Raw genomic sequence first — 26,277 nt, 5'->3', positions numbered from 1 at the left:
AGGGTTTTTTTAGTTTTATATATTTTAAAGTTTTTAGGCCAACTATATAATAAGTTTTTTAATCTATATTTTAATTGTATATTGTACCGTTTGTTTTACTTTGGCTGTACACCGCCCTGAGTCCTTCGGGAGAAGGGCGGTATAAAAATCGAATAAATAATAATAATAATAATAAATAATAATAAGGCTTAATAACAGACCAGCACCAGTGTTTCAGTTTGCCAGAACACAATGTTGTAGCTGCATCCTCTGCTTCATGTTTTTGTGACTTCTGTCCATTTGGCAGTTTTGCCTAATTGGACTTAGGTTTGTGATAACTGAAGAATTTGTGTTTGGGAGGCCTTTGTTTTACTTTGAGTTGAACGATGCTGGGAATGGAGTAATTCCCAGCTGTTCAAATAAAGTTTATTTTATCATGGACTGAGTTTGTTGCTACTACTTGGCTCTGGGTCACAACAGGAACCATAAAATGTGTTGAAAACTTTATTCAGCCCTCAGCTCCAGTTTATACCCTACACTATACATGTATAGGTAAAGGTAAAGGGTTCCCTGTCCAGTTGTGTCCAACTCTAGGGGATGGTGCTCCTCTCTGTTTCTTGACTGAGAGAGCCAGTGTTGGAAGACATTTTCTGTGGTCATGTGGCCAGCATGGTTTTATGTCAAAGGCGCATGGAATGTTGTTACCTTCCCATCAAAGTAGTACCTATTAATTTGCATGCTATTGAACTGCTAGTTGGGGGATATATACATATACATATACAAATACATATACATATACATGTACATATACATATACATATACATACGTGCACACACTAAAATAAGCCACTCAGAGTCACCTAAAAGGAGAGATGTGCAGCATAAAAATTAAATAAGTAAATAGATAAATAAATAGATAAATAATACACCAATAATAAACCAAGATTAAAAACAAAAACTATTGGAACTAAAGTAAAACAGGCAGGAAATTTAAATCATTAAAAACAATTCTCAACATACTTGTATGAATTTTAAAAACTTTTTCTGAAGCTTGAAATATGTAAAATTGTTGCTAAATAAACCTCTTCATTACTAGAGCACAACTAAAGTTTTCTCCTTCTCTATTCTAAACTCAAAACATACATCATTGTGCTATTTTTGTCTTTTTCAGTCCTGGACAGTTAGATATCAAATCCAAACAAATCAACCATTCACCAAGCAAAGTGCTAAAGGAGAATCCTATCTTAAATGACAGAAGCTGAAATTCCCTCCACAGATTGACAGTTCCATTAAAAACATTTATATGAATTTGTTCCTTCACTTCCAAAATTTAGTATATAGGCCCGTGATGGCGAACCTATGTCATGCATGCTAGAGGTGGCACGCAGAGCTATGTTGCCTGGATGTGCAGCATCCTCTTCTGGGTTTCGGGTGCATGCATGTGCACTAGCCAGCTAGTCTTCTGGTTACTGGTGCACATGCACGCACGACAATCAGCTGGCCTTCATGCGTGCAGCAGTGCCAGAAACTGGAAGATCAGCCAGCCAGTTGATCATCCATTTCCCAGCACATGCATGCCCACTGGGCAGCTCCTCTTAGCGTGCATGAGCACTGGCTATGCCCTTGACGCCCACATGCAGCCCCGGGACATCCACCCCCTTGCTAGCCAGGAGCGCTGCCACCAGTCACTCCCCTGTGCCCACCCGCCTGCCTCATCACCACCATCACCGCTGCGAGGAAAGGTCTCGAACCTGCGCTGCCCAGAATCCACATGGGCTACCGCAGGGGGAGACCAGGTGTTCTGTTTCCCTCCCCCAATACTCCCAAAAAAGAGTCAGTCAAAGGCCTTCTCTTCTAATTTATTTACATAGATAAATGTTCTGGCCACGTCTACCCACGGGCCTGCCAAGTCTCTGGAGATAACGAGGAAATTATAGATAAGGCCAGAATTACTCACGAATATATTCTTCCCTCCATTGATACAGTTTGCCTGCGCAAATTCACTGCTTTGTCCAAGACAAAAAACCAGGAAGTTCCGCCTCCTTTTTATAGTCTCTGCAGATGTCACTGCATGACCATCATTCTTTGTCCCAACGCTTTCTCTGCTGCATGCGCCGGTCACGTCTGCGCAGTCTTGCATCACTCCAAAACTATTCTTGGGGCGTTGCCAAATCAGAAGAAGGCCCGGGAGAATTTATTTATTTATTTATTTATTAAACTTTTATACCGCCCTTCTCCCGAAGGACTCAGGGCAGTGTACAGCCAAGATAAAAAGCAATAAGTATACAAAGTTAAAAATCAATTTAAAATACCTATTCAATAGTGGCTGAATTAAAACCGTCAAATTGACCAACCTAAAATACCCCATATAAAATTACAGAAGATTTAAAAATTTAAAATTTAAAATTTAGAAATTTAAAAAATCTAAAAAATCAGTCCAGTCCCGCTTGAATGAATAAATGAGTTTTTAATTCCCGACGAAAGGTCCGAAGGTCAGATATTTGGCGCAAACCGGGGGGAAGGTCGTTCCAGAGAGTAGGTGATCCAACAGAGAAGGCCCTTCCCCTGGGGGCCGCCAGCCGGCATTGCTTGGCGGACGGCACCCTGAGAAGACCCTCTCTGTGAGAGCGTACGGGTCGATGGGAGGCATAAGGTAACAGCAGGCGGTCCCGTAAGTACCCGGGCCCTAAGCCATGGAGCGCTTTAAAGGTGGTAACCAGAATCAGGCCTTGCCGGCCCCTCCTCCTCCATTTGGGTGGGTGCCGGGGAGGGAGAGGGTCCAAGAGAAGCAGGCCTTGCCAGGTCTTCTCCCTCACTTTCTGAATCATCCAAGTCCAGGAGTCCGGGTCCAGGAACCTGGGTCACAACACCAGGCATGGCTGGCTGGATACTGCCTGGAGCACGAGGCTGGCAGGAGGAGGAGCTATCGCTGCCTCTTAGTCGGTGCAAATAGCCCGCCACTGCAGCCTGCTTCCGCCCTCTCTGCCCTGCTGGCTGCTCCTGCCATTGCCAGAGAAGGACAAGCAGGCCGGGGCTTCCCTCCCTCCCCAGCAGAGGCTTTGGGCTGTGCAAGAAGCTCAGGTGGGGAGGGAGGCAAGCGTGCCCCCTCACCTGGCGATGCTTGCACTGCTGCTTCCCTGGCAACAGCAGGAGCAGCAGGCTGAGGCTTCCCTCTCTCCCCTGCAGAGGCCTGGGCTGGCAAAGTTTGGTGCAGGAGGCTTTCCAGGCCCAAACAGGGAGCGGAAGGTGGGGCGCATCTCCGAAGGGCACATGCACGGGGATGCAAGCATGCACAGGGGAGTGTGGGGTGGTCGACATTTCCATTTCCTTCCTCTTTTCCCTCTGGTATGTTCGTGAAGGTTACATGCCCCTGGAATTTTATGTTGCCTCTCTTCCAGTTAATTTTAGGGTTTCACTTCTGTAGCCATGTGAGCCCTAGGACTTGTGGCCATTCCATTCCTGGGGCTACTATGAATGTGAGGATCACACTATGATCCCCCAGCTTCATTTGCAATGGTTCTGTGGCAAAAATGGCTGGCTCCCCTCCCCCCCCCCGCTATAGTTCCACCTAGCTGGCAAAAAGCGATGGGGTTTTCATTTTCCTTAGGTGAATTCCCAATCTTCCTGCCAGAGTTAGGCTAATTAGGCATCGGGTGCACCCCAAGTCCAGCAATGCTGCTACTTCCTCCCCTTTCCCTCAGCTGGGGATAAAAAGTCTCGGGGGTAGATTGAGCAGTTCGATTGGGTTGCTTACTAGCGGGTCGTCTTCCAGATTGCTTTTGGACTGGCTCAGGTCCTCTTGGGGTGCCAGAGTTTCTTCCTCTGATTTTGGAAAGAAGGGGAATGGAACTCCATGGCCTCTCGGCTTCTCAGCGCAGTTTCTTTTCCTCAGGGGTGATTTTGCAGGCTTCCACCCCAATGGGCAATCAGGCTTTCTGGTAGGGGTTTTTGACCAGCATTCTGCTGCATGGTGCCCCTCCTTTCCACAATTAAAGCAACCTGATGACCTCGGTGCATGGCAGTTTGGGGTCTAAATGGCTCTCGCTTCCCCTGGGATGTGGTACTGGTTTCAGGTCATGTTGATCTCTGCCTCCTCTGCTATCACGTACCATTCATGCAGGCAGTTAGGGGCACCACAGGCCAGGCAGACAGTGTACAGGTCATTGTTGAGTCCATCTTTGAACCAGCAGACTAGGATATCCTCTGGCCAGTCAACTCAGTTGGCCAGGTCACGGAATTCTTTGGTGTATTCAGCTACAGGACAGTGGCCTTGCTTTACCACTCTAATGCAGTCGTGGGCTTTGCAATCGGCAGGAGGGTCTTTGAAGAGGTGGCGCAGGGCAGTCATGAATCAATCATTGTAGCTCTGGAGCATCAGTGTTGTGGAGGCTCAACATCCACCTGGCAGCTGCCCCTTTTAGGGCTAGAGTGATGACTCGCACTCATGGGTAAATTCCTCCCATACACTTGCACGTAGGTGAGGACTTGAGCCACAAAAAAACCCAACTTTTGGGGGACTCCATCAAATCTTACCCTCAGAGGGGGCCTCTTTAGCTATAGTCCCCTGGGTTGGCCAAGGACAATCGCTGGACTGGGATGGCAGGAAATTGGATACCTGGCTCGGCTGCTCCTCCGCTGGCTTGGTCATCTGCTTGGTCAGCTATGGCCAAGGGGTGATGGCTCAAGTTTCCTTGGCTGCTGGTTCCCCTGTTCTCCTTCACTGGAACATTGAGATTTTCCAGGGCTTCCACCACGATACGGTTGATGTACTGCTCCAGTCGATCATCCGCCAGTGGTTCCTCGGTCAGCTCTTCTGATTGGAGAGGGCCTCCAGCTTCATATTCCACCCAGGCTTACAGCTGCCGCAGGTAAAGGTCACCCCCTTGGCTCTTCCATCCCAGCTATCTCTCTTTCCTATGCCAATTGACCATCGGGGCTTCATGAAGCTTTCAAGGACAGTTTTGAGGTCCTCGATGGGACATATGGAGCCGGTGTCTGGCTGGGTAGTTGTCATGGTTTCTCCCCAGCACTTGGCTTCTCCTTGCTCGCTGCTTAGTTCAGACATTGTTTCAAGGTCCCCACAATAGAGTGGAAATTGGGGGGGGGGAATTTCCTCTCCAGATTGATCACTGTTGCAGGACCTGCTTTATGTAAGGACCAGCCTCTCTCCACTTCCAAGAAAATAGGAACTCTTGAAAACTTTGTATATCAAAAGGAACCTTTTATTGAAAAGGGATGAAAGCAAGTCAAAATTCAAAGCAGGCACTGAGGTCCCTCAGGGCATGCAATCCAGGACCCCATGGTCCGATGTGGATTCCCAACAATCCATAAGTGTGAAGATGATATCATACTGTCTTCTCTGAGAAGCAGTTAAGAAGAGCCTCTCTCTACACATTCCCCCACCCCTATTTCCCAAGAGGTGAGAATTCTCCAGGCATTTCTGGCGCAAGCAACTGTTATAAATCAGGTTAAAGTTTATACAAAGAGACCAGGCAGGAAGTAGGATACTTAGGATACATAGGAAAAAGAACTAAATGTGACAAATCCAAATCCTCCCCCTTCTTCCATGAAGAATGGCAGATACACGGATCTGACATATATTTTGTCTTTGCTCCCAGAGATCAGGGTGTATATAGCCTCTATCCTGTAATTTTTCTCTGCAACAACAGCAAACCTATGGAGTATGTTGGCTTGAGGGAGAAGGACTTGTCCAGGGCCACACAAAGGGCTTTCAGGAATTAAAGTGAACTTGAGTTTGTATCCTAATCCTGACACTAACCCTAACTTTAGTCCTAATTCTACTGAATAATTATAATTATTACTATGTGTGGGCAATCTATTATCAAATTCACTATCTAGGATTGTTAGAAACTTAATAATTCAAATCCTAACCAAGGATCTTAGTATTATTGAGGCAATGTCTAAGAATATAGGCAGTTCCAAGCAGGATGTTTGTTTGTTTTTTGTAAAATTGCGTTCTTATAAATTCAGTATTTCCTGATATTGAAGAAGGCCTTAAGATCTGTGAAGGCTCCAATCATGATTGGTATAACAGTAGATTTCATTTTCCATAAGCATTCAAATTCAATTGCAGATCCCAATATTTTGTAATTTTTCCCATTGTTTTTGTTCAATTCCAGAATCACCCAGAATAGCAATTTTAAATGAACCAGATCTCAAAAGTCCAAGCTCCAGACTGACACCAGTAGGAAAATGCCACACATGTGAGGAAGCAAACTGGGCTTATTCAGCCCGACTCTGGCATACAATGAGATCATTCAGCAGCAAAACAGTAGTCTGTAAAATCTGTTAATAAGACTGTTAGATGCAAAATCAGTGCTGGAAGTGCCCTTAAGTAGGCGAGTCATGCCACTTCTCTGCTGGCCTCGCCCCAATGATTGTCATGCAGTGAAGCTCTGGCCCAGCTGATCATCGGGCTGGAACCGCTGTTCGTCGGGTTATTTTTTCAGCCAAGCCTCCATGCCTCGCAACTGAGCCTTGTCATGTCCACTGCCGCTGAGGCCGCTGAGTTGATCATAGCGAAGAGCAGCCGTCCATGCCATGCCTCCCTGCTGCACAACTGGGCCATCTCTGTTCTGCTGCAGCCATCCCGACACACTCCCCCTACCGGTGCTCCGTAGTTGCTGCAATAGCAGTCCTGATATCCCCCTTCACCCATGCTCCTTCCCACCCTGCTTTGGCAAGCCCGGGCCTTGGGGCTTGACTGCAGGTATTTTTTTCAATAACTGCTATATCAAGCACGTTATACAGAAGATTCCTGTCTGTTTGGATCTTAAAGACCTGCTCTTTTTCAAAATCCTTCTCAATTTGATGGCCCCAGTAATTTTTTTTTAAGAAAGTTTTTATTTTTTTTACAACAACAAAAAAAACCCTCATCAAACAATTACAATGTGCTGAAGGGGTGTTTACATATCTTCTTGTGCAATCTCAAAATAAACATCTCTTTCATACATATATCTTATATTGTCTTTTCTAGCATATCTTTCCTTCTAGCCAGTGATAAAATAAACCCCATATTTTATAATATTGCTTATCTTCTTGTTCTCTAATTTCAAATGTCAATTTACTCATCTCTGCATATTCCATCATCTTCCTAATTATTTCGTCTTGCAAAGGTAACTTCTCATTTTTCCAATTTTTAGCAAACATAATCCTGGCTGCTGTAATAATATTCACAATCAGATATTTTACATCTCTAGTATATATCTCAGGTATAATTCCCAACAGAAAGACTTCTGGCTTGAAATCTATGTGTTTTTTAATCATTTTCTCCAACCACGTGTGTATTTTAGTCCAATATCTTTTCACTTCAACACATGTCCACCACATATGGTAATATGATCCAGGTATTTTTATTACATTTAAATCCAAACTATTATCATAGGTAACATATATTTGGGAGGGAGACGAGGCGATAGGAGAATAAAATGGTGTGTAAAAAGATATGGTTGGATGGTTCTGTATTGGTATTTCATTTATTTCAGTACTAATACAAAAGAGAATGTGTAGAACACATATTATGATAATTATATAGCATAAAGGTAAAGGTTCCCCTCGCACATACATGCTAGTCGTTCCCAACTCTAGGGGGCGGTGCTCATCTCCATTTCAAAGCCAAAGAGCCAGCGCTGTCCAAAGACGTCTCCGTGGTCATGTGGCCGGCATGACTCAATGCCAAAGGCGCACGGAACGCTGTTACCTTCCCACCAAAGGTGGTCCCTATTTTTTCTACTTGCATTTTTACGGGCTTTTGAAACTGCTAGGTTGGCAGAAGCTGGGACAAGTAACGGGAGCTCACCCCATTACACGGCAGCACTAGGGATTCGAACCACTGAGCTGCCGACTTTTCGATCGACAAGCTCAACGTCCTAGTCCCTGAGCCACCATGTCCCTTTATATAGCATAAGAAAGACCTAAAATAACAACTAAGAAGTGCTCTGAAATAATCAACCAAACACAAATACATAAATTCTAATTCAAGTGTTAACAGGCAACTTGCAATCTAAAAAAAAAGTTCTTGCTTGATATATTATAGCTTGCTAATAATTCTTTTTTAATCAGAAATTGGCAGATCATTACAAATGTAAATCAGTTGTAGAATATGTTACTTTACATGTTATATGATTAATCTATGGCAATTGCAAGCAAGCTTGGAAAAAGCTTATATCAAAAGTTTTCGAATGCTGCTATCAATCAGCGTATACTGACTGATAGGCCTGAGCCATTGATTTGACTTTGTAGAAAGTAGCCTATCTTCCAAAAATATAGGCTTCAGAAGAGAATAACAAAGACACTATTATGAAAGCTATTTTTGAAACAATTATGTAATTAAATAAATGTATCAAAATGTCGTTTTCAAATCTTTCAGGATGTAAACTGGACATTGATATGATTAGTCCAATCCTCCCCAGCGGGATATTCTAATTTGCTGGTAAATGAATAAACCATATATAAACTACAATGCCTAGATACAAGAACCTAAACCAAATTGCTATATGACAGTATCCTACCCCAAAACATGTGCAAAGCCTTCAAATATAGTTTATAAATGTTGTTTTAATTATATTCATACGAGACTTACCATAGTTTCATCTTGTATCCCAGATGGTATGACTGACCATGAGAGACTGGCACTCGCTGTTGTTAAAGAACCAAGAGCACTATTTTTCAGTATCTCTGCAGAATTTGACTTTGATCCATGCCATACTAAGATATTCTCTAAAACAAGAAAAAGTAATCTGCAATATCTTTCCTGCAGTATGCATTCCATCTTTCAATGGGAGGACAGAGGCAATGACACAGAAAGCCTAGATAAGAAATATTTCTTTCAGCATATTTCTATCTGGATACATCTCTGTGGAACAGCAGACCGGGCCAAAAAGTTTTATAATAACAGAGCTGGAAGGGACTTGGAGGTCTTCTAGTCCAACCCCCTGCCCAGGCAGGAAACCCTACACCATTTCAGACAAATGGCTATCCAACATTTTCTTATTTTTTTTAGTTTTAAGAGACTTAAGGAAGATATAATTTTAAAAGTTCCTGCTGCTGCCCTTTGTAAGAACTTATGCATGTATATACTTTGAACCAAACCAATGCCATGTTTAATCACTGCCAAGAGCTTTTAGTATAAAACCCAGCATGATACAGAATATATTTGGGAATATACAGTGTGGTTCTGCCAAGTACAGAAAAACTGAGGAGTTCATGGGAAGAGCACTTCACTGATCAGTTATTTTTTCACAGGCCTTGTTTTGCTATAAAAGTGTTACAAACCAGCCTCTCGCCATGGACATGCCTTGGTAGAACACAGCATACATACTTGTTATCTGTCACAGAGACATTACATGTTTACTCCTGTAAGTATTTACCTTTAATAAAGCTTGTGATGATCAGAGTGGCTTTTGGGTCCTCTTTCTTGGATATCTCTCATTCATATAGTCTACTGCAGGGCTTTTGGGCATTAAATAGCAAGGGTAGGCTTTGATGAATCAAAAGCAGGAACCCAGAGGAAATCGGACAAAGACCTAGGCAAAAGTTTCTCCTGCCATTTCTAACCCATCTTATTTTTTCTTTTGTCACAGCAGTTACCAAATTGTCTCTGTATTTATCTACTTTTCTTAGCAGTTGTAAATGACAATCTTCCAATAAATAAATATTTCATACAATTGGTTCTTTTGAAATTAATAGAGAAAACTCAATTTCTGACTGGTACATGGCATTTAGCAGTTTAGCATTTTTACCCAGGCTAACACAGATGCTCTGATACTTTTTTTATTTCATCATCTAAAACTGAATCTGAATATATTTATTTACTTTAAAAATTATGTTAACATTTCTTTACAAAAATCTGCTGGCACCTGAGATTTCTTTAGTCATTTGGCGTTCATAGCAGCAACCACAGCCAAGAATCTGCTTCAAATAAAACAATATAGGCATAGATGAACAAACTGTCTTTTAAGTTAAAAATAAAGTTGTAGCAGTTTCTACTCCAAGGAGAAGACTATTTGATTGTCCAGAATTCTGCAAGCACCATTTGTTCATACTGCACTGATTGTGATGAAACAAGGAAAGAATTCCAGAAGCTGTGTTTTTGTGCTTGCCCAGTGCTTTGTGCCTTAAAACATTCCAATGGCTTGAAACCAAAGCAAACATCACCGCTAGATCTTTGTGGCTCTACTTTAAGCAATCTACAGAGTCAATGCAATTGGCTTCAGAGTTCCAGGTCAACAGCACAAAAAAATCTCCAAGTCGAAATAGTTCAAAGCATACATAGGCAAGAAAGAAATATCAACACAGCTTGAAAAGAAAGTTTTTATTTAAAATGACAGCTGCTAAATCTAAGAATATGATTCAATTCTACTTTAGGAATTCAACCAGGTATGTTTCACATCTGAATTATTTATACTTACAGGATCAAAATTTCATATGCTGAGCCAAACCATACTAGTGTGATCGACTCAAATTGACATGGTTGAAATTCAAAAATATTCAAAGAATGCTACTTTGCAGTGGTGCACTTCTTTGATTTAAAAAAAAGAATGAATATAATCTGAATCCAAGATAGCAGACAGACTGGGCCTTGTGGACCTGCTTGGGTTCCAGCAGCTGGGGGATCTCCCATGAGGTTTTGGCCACAACCTTGAATCAGAAAGCAGCCAAGACCTAGAGGCTTTAAGAAGAGATTGGACAACCACGTTGAATGCCACCACGTGTTTACTGAACCCGTGCCCCTCCTGGTTGGTACTGGCCTCTCAGGAGGTGACACGAGGCTGGCCCCAGGGGATTACGAGCGCTTCTTTGTTGGAAGGAGTCTTTCTGGCCGCCTTGAAAGAGGCGGTGGTAAGGTCCCTCCTCAAGAAGCCCTCCCTGGACCCGGCTGTTTTAGGTAATTATCGTCCGGTCTCCAACCTTCGCTTCGCGGCGAAGGTTGTTGAGAGTGTGGTGGCATGTCAGTTTCCCCAGCACCTGGAGGAAACTGTCTATCTAGACCCGTTCCAGTCCGGTTTCCGCCCCGGTTACAGCACTGAGACGGCTTTGGTCGCGTTGGTTGATGATCTCTGGAGGGCCAGGGATAGGGGGTGTTCCTCCGCCCTGGTCCTATTAGACCTCTCAGCGGCTTTTGATACCATCGACCATGGTATCCTGCTGCGCCGGTTGGACGGATTGGGAGTGGGAGGCACCGTTTATCGGTGATTCTCCTCCTATCTCTCCGACCGGTCGCAGACGGTGTTGACAGGAGGGCAGAGGTCGGTCCCGAGGCGCCTCACTTGTGAGGTCCCGCAGGGGTCGATTCTCTCGCCCCTCCTGTTCAACATCTACATGAAGCCGCTGGGTGAGATCATCAGTGGCTTCGGTGTGAGGTACCAGCTTTACGCTGATGACACTCACCGGGCCACCCCAACGAAGCTATCGAAGTGCTGTCCCGGTGTCTGGAGGCCGTACGGGTCTGGATGGGGAGAAACAGGCTCAAGCTCAATCCCTCCAAGACAGAGTGGCTGTGGATGCCGGCGTCCCGGTACAGTCAGCTGAGTCCTCGGCTGACTGTCGGGGGCGAGTCATTGGCCCCGATGGAGAGGGTACGCAACTTGGGCGTCCTCCTGGATGAACGGCTGTCTTTGGAAGATCATTTGACGGCCGTCTCCAGGAGAGCTTTTTACCAGGTTCGCCTGGTTCGCCAGTTGCGCCCCTTTCTAGACCGGGACGCCCTATGCACGGTCACTCACGCCCTCGTGACGTCTCGGCTGGATTATTGCAATGCTCTCTACATGGGGCTCCCCTTGAAGGGCATCCGGAGGCTCCAGTTAGTTCAGAATGCGGCTGCGCGGGTGATAGAGGGAGCCCCTCGTGGCACCCATGTGACACCTCTCCTGCGCAGACTGCACTGGCTACCTGTGGCTTTCCGGGTGCGCTTCAAGGTGTTGGTAACCATCTTTAAAGCGCTCCATGGCATAGGGCCGGGCTACTTACGGGACCGCCTGCTGCTACCGAATACCTCTCACCGACCCGTGCGCTCTCACAGAGAGGGACTCCTCAGGGTGCCGTCGGCTAGGCAGTGCCGTCTGGCGACACCCAGGGGAAGGGCCTTCTCTGTGGGGGCTCCCACCCTCTGGAACGAACTCCCCCCAGGACTTCGTCAACTTCCGGACCTCCGAACCTTCCGCCGCGAGCTTAAAACACATCTATTCGTTTGCGCAGGACTGGACTAGGTTTTTAAATGTAAATTTTAAATGGGTTTTATTATATACTGTTTTAATTTTCGGGCTATATTTAATAAGTTTTTAATGGTTATTTTACTTTTTGTATTGATAGGTTTTTATTTGCCTGTGAACCGCCTTGAGTCCCTAGGGAGATAGGGCGGTATAAAATTTGAATAAATAAATAAATAAATAAATAAACCTTTTGTCTGAAACAATAAGGGGTTTCTTGCCTGAGCAGGGAGTTGAACTAGAAGACTTCCAAGGTATCTTCAAACTCTGTTATTCTGACATGATTGCGCCCATGCGCCCTCTTCTGGCCCATTGCTCCCAAAACTCTTTGTAGTTTGCAAAGGAGCTCAGGGTGCTGAAAACCCCCAAAAGATTGCTAGAGTGCGGCTGGAAGAACAAATTCAACTGGACACAAGTCACAGCCACTATTAAGGCGTACATCATGATGGCAAGAACTGCAAAACATCACTATTTCTCCAATCTTGCTGCATCCACAGAGTGTCACCTGACAGCCCTGGTCCCTCCTTGGGAAGGAAAGCTCAGACAAACACTCAGAGGACTGTCAAACACCTGACAGATAAAATTGCTCGGATCTGTTTAGTCTGACATCACGCATGGAGCAGGTAAATTAGAGATATCCAGGGAACAGATTTGTCCAGTTATCCAGGAACAGTTTGATCCTGTTGGACCTGAGGTAGGAGATAGCTTTCTAATAAGCAGTCCTTATTAGATCCTTGCCCCTTCTGGCTGGTAAAAGCCTTCAGAGAGCAACTGGCAGCTGGCTCCAGGCAGTGATTAAAACATCATTGCAAGAGGGTGTTCCTGGCATACTTTAAGGATGCATTGGTCCACCCCCTCCTCAAAAAACTATCATTAGGCCCAAGCCGCCTGCACAATTTCCCATCCAGTTTAACGCCATCACTGTAAAAGTTATTGCACTGCAGGTCCAGAGGGCCCTAGATGAAATAGATAATGTGGATAGACTTCAGCTGGGTTTCAGGCCTGGTTATAGGACAGAAATGGCATTGATTGTGCTTATGGATGATTTCTGGTGAGAGTGGGATAATGATCATGCATCCACTCTTGCTCTCCTTGACATCTTGGCAGTTTTTGATACCATCAACCATGGTAACCTTTTGGTTTAGCTGTGGGGTTTAGAGCTAAGGCACAATACTGCACTGGTTTGGCTACTTTCTCCAAGGCCAGTCCCAATCAGAGAGCAAAAGGTCCAGCCCTCTCCTTTGTGGGGTGCTACAGGGCTTGGTATTCTCTCCACTCCTTTTTTTTTTTTTTACATTTATATCCCGCCCTTCTCCGAAGACTCAGGGCGGCTTACAGTGTATAAGGCAATAGTCTCATTCTATTTGTATATTTTTTACAAATTCAACTTATTGCCCCCCCAACAATCTGGGTCCTCATTTTACCTACCTTATAAAGGATGGAAGGCTGAGTCAACCTTGGGCCGGGCTTGAACCTGCAGTAATTGCAGGCTCTGTGTTCTAATAACAGGCTTCTTAACAGCCTGAGCTATCACGGCCCCTAACATCTGTATGACATCGCTGGGTGAGATCATCCGATACCATGGGATGAGCTAGTTGCTGATGACATGCTGGTGATCCAAATATGCTGTAGCTACCCTTTCTCAGTGTATGGGGTCTTAATGGAGAACAACAATCGTCAGCTGAATCCTGACAAGACGTAATGACTGTGGGTGCAATGTACCTCAGGATCCAGTAGTTTATCATATTTAATTCTGTATATGGTTGTACTACTCCAGTGCACAACTTGGAGTTCTCCTGAACTCATGACTCCTGTTCATAGAGCAATTGGCAGTCGTGGCTAGGAGGACCTTTGCACCACTTTATGGGCAAAGGACCTCCTTTGCATATAAAGGTTACACCTTTAACTGGATCATAAGATGCTGAGCACAATAACTCATACCCAACTCTCAGTTGGATTACTGCAATCTAATGGGGTTACCCTTGAAGAATATTCAGAAGCTACAGCTGTACAGAATGCAGTGGCATGCACAATTCTGGAGGCCTCTTCTGCTGTTACACAACCTGCATTGTTTATCAGTTTGCTTCCAGGTCCAATACAAGGTGTTGATTATTACCTTTAAAGTCCTACATGACATGGGCCCAGAGTTTTTGAGTAGCCATCTTACTCTAATGGAACTGGCCCACCCCACTTGCACCAGTGAAAGAGTCCTGTTATGAAGCCTGCCAGCTAAGAGATTCCAGCAGACAGGGCCAAGGAGAAGAGTGTTTTCCACTGTGACCTTGACCCTGTGAAATACTCTTCCACCAGAGAACTGCTCCCATCCATTTGACCTTCCAGAAGAGCATTAAAACTTGGTTTTGCCAGTTTTTCTTTGGACTTGCTGCTAGAGGTAGTTGATGGGGTAAAAAAATCTTATCTCCAAACCATCCATCTTCTTGGTCCCAGTTTTTCTGCATAGTTTTAAATTTTTAATTACTTTTCTATTTATCTTTTTATGTTCCTTAAGCCTCCCAGAGCTGTCTATTGGGGAGACAGTATCTCAGATGAAAGATAGCTAGATAAACAAACAGACAGACAGACAGCAGCTAGACAGATACAATTACCTCATAATTTAAAAAAAATTAAAAGCAAGAATGGCTAAATAACTGAGCACCTTCACATAAGAAATGGGGTACATTTAGAACTACAATATATTGATTCAACATCTTCATTATTGTTCTTTGAATTAATCTAATGTCAAAAATAATGCTGTATTATATTATATATTCAAATATTATTGGCAAAAACATCTTTATGCTTTTCTCTCTGACGTATATGTATAAATACTGTTTAAATGACTTCCATGTTATTCTCAAGATAAAAATAAATTTTAATATTGGCATAGATTGTTATTCACTGAGATTCCATGATCCCCTTTTGATATATTTTGACTAAAAACCACATGAATTTTTCATCTACTGTGTAACTGGAAAACTCTAGTCATATGGCAACTACAATTACTACAGGGCCAGTAAGGGACAAAAATGAAAGAAAGAAACTAGCCAAGTTTACACACCTGAAGTTAATGTCCTGTTCCGGGGTACACTCACTTGGCTTATATTCTGTTGAAGCAAATGTAGGCATTCTCCCAGGCAACTGAGAGCAGCAGCAGAGGTAGCTTTTAAAAGCAGCAAGTCTTGATCAAAGGCAGAAAGAGGACCAGAACCTGGAAGGGATTCAATGCCTTGCACAAGGTTCTTCTGTTGTCCTTCCACTTGGGCCATAATCTGCAAATATATATTTTATTTAAATTCGTATAAATACAAAATCTAATTTCAAAAAATATTAATTCCAGGGCATCCTATTCTCTGAGATGGAATATAATTGGGTAAATATAATTGGGTAAGAAGTGAGAGTGAAAGCAGTCTAATGGATAAGGAAATATGAGTCCTTTATGGAAAGGTATTAGAAAACAGATTAATTTCTCAAGTGAATAAACAGAAAATGAGTGCAAGGAAAAAGAATGTGGATCAGAGTAAAGAGAATTAAGTTACAGAATGCCAGTGAAGTCAGAGAACTTATCCTAATGGAAAGTATGAAAAAGGACCCTTGGTGAAATGATGAAGTAAAAGAGACTGTGAATAATAAAAAATATATATGAGAATGCTGCAGAAATGAGAACAGAAAGTTATATAATATGAAAATAGGTAAAATATGATTACAAAGAATATACTGAAAGAGAATAGAAACATTTAAAAGGAGAGAAAGGGCAACTTTGTTGGAAATAAAAAGTGCTATGAAATATGTGGAGAAAGTTAAATGTGCCCATAGTACAATGATTAAAAATAAAAATAAAGATTCATAATGATTTGGAATGAAATGAAGTGAAAAAATGCTAAAGGGACTATTACAAAGATTTTATGACAAATACAGTGATAAACTCATAAACACTTCGAAGATGAAAAAATAGTAATTTCTTTTACTATTCTTTATTATAATAGTAAAGAGTAGAAAACTGTTAAAATCTAGATATGGTATGCTTATGTATGGAGTAGATTGGGCAACCAGTTTAATGTATGTGTAAAGACTGCATCTTGGTCTAACAATTGGGAGAATGCTGTTAACTAGGTAGCAAGATTAGTTTCTCCATTACCCCTACAAAGTGTTTGTCAGAATCAAAATGTATACCAAGATTATAATTACCCTGTTTTCCCCCAAAATAAGACATCCTCTGATAATAAGCCCAATCGGGCTTTTGAATGCATAAGGCCAAGCGCTTATTTCAGGGTTCAAAAAAATATAAGAGAGGGTCTTATTTTCGGAGAAATATGATAGATGCATATAGAGTTCAATTATTTTGATTATAGACAGCTTCTTATGAGAACATGCATGATATATACTCTAAACTAAAGATCATTACCAGCCAACAGAATCAAATAATGCCGTTCATCTTCATCCTGCATTAAAACAATAACAACTGACATAATAGTTACTGCCTTGACATGTTGCTGACATCTTTAATCTAACTTCAACTACCAGCACTGTACTACTAAGTAGATAAGATTCTATAAAGCCTGAATTTAAGTAGTCATAATATATAGCTTTGATTTTTAAGGGAGTCAACCTAACTAGTACCCTCACAACTTTAAAATTTCAAATCCAATTATAAGTTATGTTAGCACAACTTATAATTTGATTATTTTATAAGAAACTGGACTAATTGAAAATAGCAAAGACACAAAATTTATATAAAAGAGAACTGCCTTACCCAATCCTTGGTACATTATGTGCTAGGTTTGAAATTCAACTGTTATATAATGTATCAAATGCAAAACCTTTCAAAAATTTTGTTAAAGTTTTTTCCCGTTATATTTAAAAATTTAATAACCTCAATGTTATGAAGTATTCAAGCCACAGTTCCATTAGCAAAAGCTTTCACTGTTGAAGCTTTCTCTTTTTAAAAAATAATTACTATATACATGTTCATTACTTTGCATTGGAAAACAATAATTGCAGTTTGGTTGGGTTTTTTTCTTTTGAAGTTTGAAAACATAAGGACATTTGAAACAGACAAATCCATGAAAGCATATCTGCCCCAAAGGATTCTTAAATTGAATCCACATTATTTTAATTTCTTCCTTCATCAAATACTGAACTTTATTATTATAAATGTCTAATACTGAAAAAGATTCATCTTTTTAAAAATGTAAAATCTGCAGAATTAGATCTTGAATCTCTCACATAAGCTGCTTGCTGCCACAACAGGATATTTTTTTCCCTCCAAAAAGAATGAATACACATACACACACAAATATAAGACCTGTTTTTTGGTGTTATGATTTTGTGAGACTATCCCTAAGATGCACTTGAAATTCCAATTAAGTTTAGCAGCTCAAAACACTTTAAAACATTTGCTTTACATAAATCCTTTACCAATACAACATAGTAAAAACTAGTACTTAGCTTGTAAGAATTTCAACCATTAAGACAAATTATTAGTGTTAAATTTTATAGTATTCTATAGTACTAAGAAGAAAAAAAGTCTAAATCAATAAGTAACAATGTACTCTAGATATTACATCACATTTTCACCCGTAAAAGAATTTCACGTAATTCTTACTTCTCTGACTCCATGAAGCTGGTGGGGATACTGAGGTTTGGTTTTTCGGGCTACCACAGGAGATTTGTGATGCGTAATGGTGACAACTGGAGGCCCACTCTGACTTACGATTTTTTGAGAATTGAGAGATGTGGAGTTAGCTGTTCCAAGGGGCAACAAAGTCAAACTTTTTGCTCGTGAAGTCAGAGTGCTCTAGAAAAATGAGAGTTAAAGTAAAATGATAGGAAAAATGAGGACTTTTCCTAAATAACAAAAAAATATTTGTACTTGTGAAGAAATGAAAGTATTGTTATTTATTCATTTATTTTTCTAAAGTAATATTTTTATCAGTATGGTGTTCAAAACATTTAAAAAGCAAAACATCTAATCCAATAAAATAAAATGTTATCTAAAATTACTGTCAATTATTTGCCAAAAATCTTGTTAAAGAGGAATAACAATCTTTTCTATGACCTCTTGATGAAAAGAATTGAAGTTCAGATCTTTCATGGATTGATGGCCAAATACAGAAAAGTTCTTTCCCATACTTCCAGCAAGTACATTTTTGAAAATATGGATAGTTTTAAGAAGATGCCTATGGTATTAATATCCAAACAAGCTCATAATGAGAATAAATGATCTCCTTGCTACTCAGATCCTAATGAATACTAAAATGAATAACTTGAATTCTGAAAACAACATCTTTTTTTCCTTCTAATTTTATTTTATTCAAAAATTCAAACACAAAACTTAAAAAAAATTCTTTCAAAGAAACACACAAAAAGAACATAAACAAGACTTTAAAAAACTGCTTTTAAAAAACCTTAACACGACTTCCGCTTGGCGCCACCTTTCTCGCTGGGTGCTAATTTATGGCACTCCACACTGGATATGGTAAAAGCCGGTATAAACAGCTACTAACAGCTGTTCCCGACTTAATTTTCCCTCTCTGGTTGAGAGAGCAGGGGGAAGAGCAGCGGGGAGAATGGTAGATTCCCCTAGGGGCTTTGTTTTTGTTATGCAAAGTCCCGAAAGGTTGAATCCCATTGAATTCCTCCTATCTCCAGTATCCAGCGCGTCTCCTGCAAAAGCAGGAAAAGAGGAAGGTGTCCAAGTTCTACTAACAATTGATTTCTTTTTGTGGATTTCTATAAGCAGACGGAAGAAGCATGAGTGAACAATTACTGGTTTGCAAGTATTGTTGATTTCCTGACTTCCTCCTTTTTTTAAAGAGAGAAAAAAAAATTTTTCCTTCTTTTAAAATGGCGTTTGACTAACTGCAAATAGACCGATAGCCTTGCTGCGAAATCGAAACTGAATGGAGACTTCATCTTATTGTGTTGGATTGTGGATTGTTGGATTATATTACGTTGTTTAAGTATTTCATAAGGGGATTTTCAGCAAGAACTTTGCCATGAAGGTTCTTTCAGAAGAATGGATTCGTGACTTTATACAGGATTTCACAGAAAGAATGTATTTAATTATTCAAAAATACGAATTGATAAAAAATGGGGACTTTTTGGATCAAGGCTTGGAGGAAATTAACCAATGTGATCAGGACTTAAATGCAATGGAGGAGATACAAATAAAAGTGGATAAATATGAAGATATGATCGTGAATAAACAAGTTGATGTAAAGAAGTTTCCTTTAAATAGTTTGGATGAAATATCAGAATTTGTGTTACAGGAGGCTGTCTCCCGAACCGAAAAAATTTACAGGCTTAATGCTTTTCAAGAATTCTCTCTTTGGACTGATGGAATATATGGTAGTAATTTGTGGATTTTTGGACATAAGGAACTATTAGGCAATATTGTGACTGACTTTTCAAAAGGAGTAATGAAGGAAAGACAGAGATTAATGCATAAAAAAAAATGGCAAGAGACAAAAGTATTATCCTTGAAACGAGGTTGTTTTGAATTATTAACAGACAAAAATATTACTGTCCCTGAAAGACAATATGTGAGGAAGATCTGGAAGAAATGGGTTGATTATATGTTTTATATCTATCATAAAAGACTAGGTATTTGGATTTATACTGGATTTTGACGAGGAAGGACTAAATTTGAATAGCTACTGTAATTCTTGGTATTGAAATTTTATAATGTGTTGTATTGTATTTTGAATAGAATATTTTTGAAAGAGTTTATGTAAGAAAGACCTGGGGGGGGAAATTATATGGTTATAGAAGCTATAAGGGAGATATTCTTTGAATTGGATTGGATTTTTATGCTTTAGTTGGTTTTAAATACTTTAGGATTAATTTGTTCTATTGATTTATATATTTTGTTACTGTTAATTGTTAATTTTTTTTTCTGAAGGATTTTTGTTATGTTAGGAGGAAGTCAGAGCTAGAGAGGGAAAACTGGTATAATAGTTTTGGAGGAAAATTTTCTTAGCATATGTTTGTTTTATTTTTAACTATACCTTGTGCTTCATCCGGGAAGTCAGGGGGCAGGGGGAGGGATTAGTGAAGAGAGGGGGGTTGGGGGGAAAGGGAGGGAAAAAATTTTGTAAAACGTTTTGAATAAAAATAACAAAAAAAAAAAAAACCTTAACACATACCAATTATCTCCCCCAGTTGAATTCTGATTAATATATAACAATATTAATTTCTCACCCTTTGCGAAATAGCCCCCCTCAAATCTTTAAATACTAAATCTGCTTGCAATACTAAATCTATCTATTTGTTAGCCTGATACCTATATACTATATTAATGAACAAATAGTTAACAGAAAAAATAAAAATAATAAGAAAGGCAAGATTAAAGTTTCAGAACTGTTAACAAATTGTTAATATTATCAAGTTTACCATGGCATCTTATCTATCGCAAATCCTCCAAAAGATAACAGTGATTTGTCCTAGATCAAATATCTTATTTCTTAAATTTTATTTCTTTATTTTTTAAAGATTTTAAATATCTTAAATACCTTTATTTCTTAATACCATCTCTTATTATATTTAACCAGACAGCAATTGATAAATCCAATCTCCAAAGTTGGTCCACCTTCCCCAAAAATCCACATAGAATTGTTTTGCAGATTAATGTGATAAATCCATTTCCCAATCTCCCTTAATCTTCTTAAAGAAAAGTACCGTAATTTGTCACTTCTCCACGCGGTCAGGTTTCTGCTGTTGTAAATGAATTCAGCTTGAACTTCAGAGAGGCATGTGAGATCAACTCAAAAGCTCTAAATCTGTGAATTCTAAGTATATAGGTGTCTATGAAGATTCTTAATCATCCAGGTCATGGTTGTCCCAAAGGTGCTTTTTCAAGAGGCAACTGGACTTTCTGGTTTTTCTTTGAAGACGTTTCGCTTCTCATCCAAGAAACAGAATGAGAAACAAAATGTCTAAAGAAAAATCAGAAAGTCCAGTTGCCTCTTGAAAAAGCATTAAGGGACTAAGTCCCTTATGAATCTAAGATCCAATGAATCTATTGCTTTCAGATCACATTCCTTTTGTGAATCTAGAATTTAACTATGGTTAGATGAATCATTCCACAATTATTATTTCAACAAACTTTTAAAAAAAGCTTTTAATCTGTAACTTTTTGTTTGCTCTGTGTAACTTGGCAATAGTAGATAACAAAACACAGGAATCCTAAGAATGAAAAAATAACTAAAAAACAGGATATTTTTGAATATTTTGATCAAAAATTAAAAGAATTAAAAAGATACGCTCCAAGCATTTTACAAATTAATAAAAGTCCAATATAGATGTAAATCAAATAAAAATACTTTCACCATCCCAAGCCGTGCTTTTCTTATAAAAAAAGCAGAAGTTATTCAAAACAACAACATAAATCAAAGGGCAAGAGGAAAAAAAACAAAAAAGTCGGGGGGAGGGAAGGTAAAATAAATCAGCATTCAACCAGTTGGTCAACTTTTAAAGATTAAAATAAAAATAAAACAAAAGCTTCAAAAAGTGAATTTAAAACCTAAGCATTCTTAAGAAAATGAACTGCTGGGAGAAAAGACAGATGCCCATGACTTTTTTATTAGTCCCAGACGGAACTGAAATCTTCAAGACTCCCATTCCCAGGTCGATCCACGGACATCCAGAAGCTATCTTGGGTCATTCCTATGTGTTCCCATTCAAATCCAGGAAGCAGCTCTGCCAGTTTTGGCAGCAAAATTGGCAGATCGTCAGCAGGAAAAAGAAAAGTTCCTATCATTCAGCAGCCACCTTGGGGAAGAGTCCACCAGTATACATTTTTCAATCTGGAAATAAGATGATTCTGAATCATTACCCTTTAGCAACCTAGCTACTATATTTTGAATTGTCTGAAGCTTTCAGAGGTTATTCAAAGATAACTTTATTATCAACAGAGCACATATTGCTCTCAAACTTAATATAATTAAAATATTTGCTACTAACTTAACTAAATGTAAATATGGATATGCATTCCTTCCCACTACCACTACATGGAGATCCAGAAACAGTCAAATATCTGAAAACCTGCTTTTCCAAGGAGAATGCAACCCCCATTCATAGCAGGCTAAAATTGAATTCCAGATTGTGGGTTTTTTTTTCAAAAGTATCTCCATTTTATTAAAATTTGATTTTCGTTTGTTTATTCTCTTATCTAGTCCATAATTGAGCTAAGGCATGCCAAAGTCAGCTGTGAGAAAGTAGGGAGCAATATAAATGGAAATAGCTCTATACCTTCAGATAATCTGTCCCAGTAGTTCCTGTAGGCATGGAATAATCCAATGGACAAAATGAAATTCTCTGGGCATCTCCAGGTTAGTAACTTAAAAGCTGAATAACAAAACATTTACATGACCTTCTAGATATGGCTGACAGAAAGAAAACATTTTGTATTATGTGACATATCTAAATGTGCTATAGGACAGGAATCTGAAGGCTTCAAAGAGGTGAAGATATTGAATAAAACAGGATCCTGAGATTACATACCAAATTTCAGCAGTAAAATGACCCAATCTTTGAAATGTACTCTTCATCCCGTCCCCCCCAAAAAAGTAAGAATCATCTTTGTGACTTACAACATATGAAGCATTTTTATAATGTAATAATAGCAAAACACAAATAGCTAATTTATTATGAGACAGGAGAATTTTGTCAAGAGAATGTAAAATAAATCAAGATGAACTGGTGACAGAGATATTCCTAGTATGCAGGCTTGTCAAACTGGAGGTCCGCGGGCTGGATATGGCCCATGCAGGCCATGCTCACTCCAGCTCTGCAAAGGCAAAAAACATCGTGATCTTACCCACAATGACACCCCTGATGGCATGCATAGATTACCTCTCCCTGATTCCATCAGTCTGCCCCATTAGATCTAGAAGAGAAGGGTTGGAGAAGGCATGTTGCAGTTATCATCTGCCAGGGACCTACATTCAGGAGGCAGATCTGTACTGCAATACTCACCTTATGGAATATTTCCCACCCCAAAGTCACATTAGCTTCATCCCCATTATCACTCTGAAATATATATCAGCAAAACCTTGAGACCTTGCTTTATCACCATTCGACAGAACCAGATGGCGCCACAAAGGTTGATCTTTTTACTGTATGTGTCAGGCCCGGAAGCCATATTACCTTGGTGCTGTCAGGATCCAGGCCTGCCACAATCCTACTGTGGGAAGTTGGGAGGGGGGATTGCATGAGTGAAGTAGAATTAGCCATAATAAAACTTTGCAGAGAACTTCAAGGCATGATGTCTGACAGCTATGCTGAGAAGAAAGTGGAGGTTATCTTATGTACGTGAAGGAATTGATTGGAGCAGTGGTGGTCATGTGGGAGAAGTGGGCAAGGTCTTGAACTTTCTTTTTGGTGAGGAAAACTTGGAAGCTCTCAGATTCAGGATTTCCTAGATGTGCCAATATGACATCTCTAATAAAAGTTAGCTTTGAGGAATTGCAAGCCTCAGAGTTTGATTTCATGGGGGTGTTACTTGGAACCCTGTCAATATGGTTTGCATATTTTAATTTTATATCATTTTTAATTTGTAATAATTTTATATGTTTATAATTATTTTTATATATTTGTTGTTTTCATTGATTGTTGTACATCACCCAGTCATTTTTTGTAAAATGGGCAGCTACCTAAATATGTAAAAATTTGATTACAATAATATACAGATAGGACAATGAGAAAATATGTTGTGGAAAGAACTGAAATTTACCATATTATCATCTTAAAGAAAATTTTATAAAATGATGTATTGTTGATAAATATCACTAAGTTGTCTTGAATATATAAAAGCATCTCAAATTTATGTTGGAAATATCAAAAAGAAGGGAACATTTCACCATGTTTGATGGATGCATAAAAAAGCTAGAAAATTCTGGATTTACATACATACATGATGTATGTGACGAACAGTTTAAAAAAAATCATGCAACTTTGTTTTTGTACATGAGCAACTTCATTGTATGTACAAAGATGGAAAGATTTAGTACTATTCATAAAGGAGGAATGGTTGGTGAAGACAATAAAACTTGCTGAAAAGTTTATTTCTTTAATCAAAGAAAATATCCACACAAATGTTAGCTAGAAATCTTTAAGGACAGCAAAAGGAGAACTTATAGTTTATGGTTTTGATGATTAGGATAAATTATAGAATGAAGAAAGTTGCAACCACAGAGTAAGAGATAAAGTTATAATTGAACTGAAGCTACTTCTTTGTATCTTTCTTGTGTTTCTTTTACTTTTTTCCTTTCTTGCATTTTCAGTTTTCTTCTAGCTTGCTTTTATTTCTCTCTTACTTTATGTAAGTTTGTATTAGTTTCAATATTTTTATTTTAAAAATCTTAAATAGAAATATTAAAAACTTAAAAATAGGGATGAAAATTGGAAATCTTCCAACATTTAAACAAACAACAACAAAACACTACTGCCTAGTGAGACTGTCACATCATACAACACCCTGAGACCTTCCAGAAAACTGCAAAAATAAGCTGTAGCTTTTTAAAATATTGTCTATTTTAGCAGAATACCAGGAGCTTCCTCCATTACAACAATGCTGACTTGTCACATTTAAAAACAGTGTCTAAAATCGGCTGTCTCATAAGACTTAGAAGCAATTCTACCTAATGGTTTTCTAAGCTATTATTATTTAGTATTAGCGTATGGCATTGTTACATTAGCCAGACTACAATGCTATTGCAGCTGGCTGCCTGTTTACCAGCTCTGTTAGGTACACACTTGTATGTTTCCCACAATGCACCACAAGATTCCGTTTTAGTTCACTGGCCCTCATCCAATCAATTCTAACACTCAAACTCTAATTCAGGTTTTCCATTGATATATCTTAAATTGTTGCGAGACACTGAACAATATCTTATTTCAATTATATCTTAACGATATTAGTTTCTAGGTAAAGAAAAATAAATATGATACAGAAGACAAACATGCAAGAATATCAAACAGAGAATGTCTATGTGAAAGTCTATGTGTTTCTATTGAGAACCACAAAAAATTACCTTGGAGTAATAAACAAACTAAATTAATATAATATGAGTTCAGCCCAGGGTAACAAGAAAGTGTGATACAAAAAATAAAGTTCTACATTAACACTTTTTGGTATAAAAGGCAGGGAAGGAAAAATGCCATATGGAATTCAAAAAGTGATTTCTATCATTTATATCCAAACAGTAACATTTCAGTAAATCTTGTGGAGCATTTCCAACCTTGCCTACATCAAAAGGTTGATATCAATCATCCACAGAAAGTTTGAGTTGTCAAGATATGTGCATACAGCATCACTGCTCTATGAGCTGCACCAATTGCAATTCAAGGTGCTGATCGTCACTTATAAAGCCTTACATCAGGGGTGTCAACTCATGTCGTCATGGTGGCTTCATATGACATATCAGGCCTTTTTTCCCCTTCAGTAAACTGGGTGTGGGCGTGGCCAGTGCATGAAACATCCAGTCTATGGGCCGTGATTTTGACAGCCCTGTCTTACATGGTACAGAGCAAGTTACCTATAAGAACTATTTGCCTCCAATCTTTTCTGTTCATCCCACCAGGTTTGATAAGATGGGTGTGCTCTGGATCTCTTCTATTAAGCAGTGACATCTTGCAGAATCCACGAAACATGCCTTCTTTGTCATGCAGAACAGTATTTCCCCTGAGATTTGCAAGGCTGCAATCCTGTTGGTCTTCTGCAAGGTTTTAAAGATCTGACTGCACTCTCGAGTATTCAAGCTAAAGGATTAAGTAAGCCCTGTTTCTATTAATTTGACTGTAAAAATAAATGGTTTTCTTTGGGCATCTGGTGAGCTGAATATTGACTGTTATCATCTAATGATCTAAACAATTAAAAAATAGTAACTATTTTGTTTACTTAATGTTAGTGGCCTAGAGTTAACTGCTGCATGGTGAGAGACCATATAAATTGTTTAAGTAAATACATAAAAGTAAACAGGCACAAGAGATTAATGGAGAAAACAGACAAGAATAAAATGAAAGCGCATTATAATAATCCCTTATGACAAACAAAAATAAAATGATGGTATTT

At 39.5% G+C, this 26,277-nt stretch overlaps 1 protein-coding gene across 6 annotated transcripts in view; it reads right to left on the bottom strand.

Annotated features, from left to right (window-relative positions):
* The window catches only part of OSBPL10 (oxysterol binding protein like 10), a 137,103-nt gene that overhangs the window by 44,620 nt on the left and 66,206 nt on the right, over positions 1–26,277 (bottom strand). For 5 of the 6 annotated variants that reach the window (XM_058183617.1, XM_058183616.1, XM_058183614.1 and 2 more), the window contains exons 4-6: positions 17,809–18,000; positions 15,265–15,475; positions 8,582–8,718 (exon numbers count right to left, since the gene is read on the bottom strand). In XM_058183617.1, the coding sequence (XP_058039600.1) occupies positions 8,582–8,718; positions 15,265–15,475; positions 17,809–18,000 (540 nt within the window). The remainder of the gene's footprint in view (positions 1–8,581; positions 8,719–15,264; positions 15,476–17,808; positions 18,001–26,277) is intronic. The other variant, XM_058183615.1, reaches the window with a different exon arrangement.

This window comes from Ahaetulla prasina, chromosome 4 (assembly GCF_028640845.1).
Source record: "Ahaetulla prasina isolate Xishuangbanna chromosome 4, ASM2864084v1, whole genome shotgun sequence".
NCBI classification, from domain to species: domain Eukaryota; kingdom Metazoa; phylum Chordata; class Lepidosauria; order Squamata; family Colubridae; genus Ahaetulla; species Ahaetulla prasina.
The sequence above is the reverse complement of the archived record's forward strand: the minus strand, read 5'-3'. Positions and strand labels throughout refer to the sequence as shown.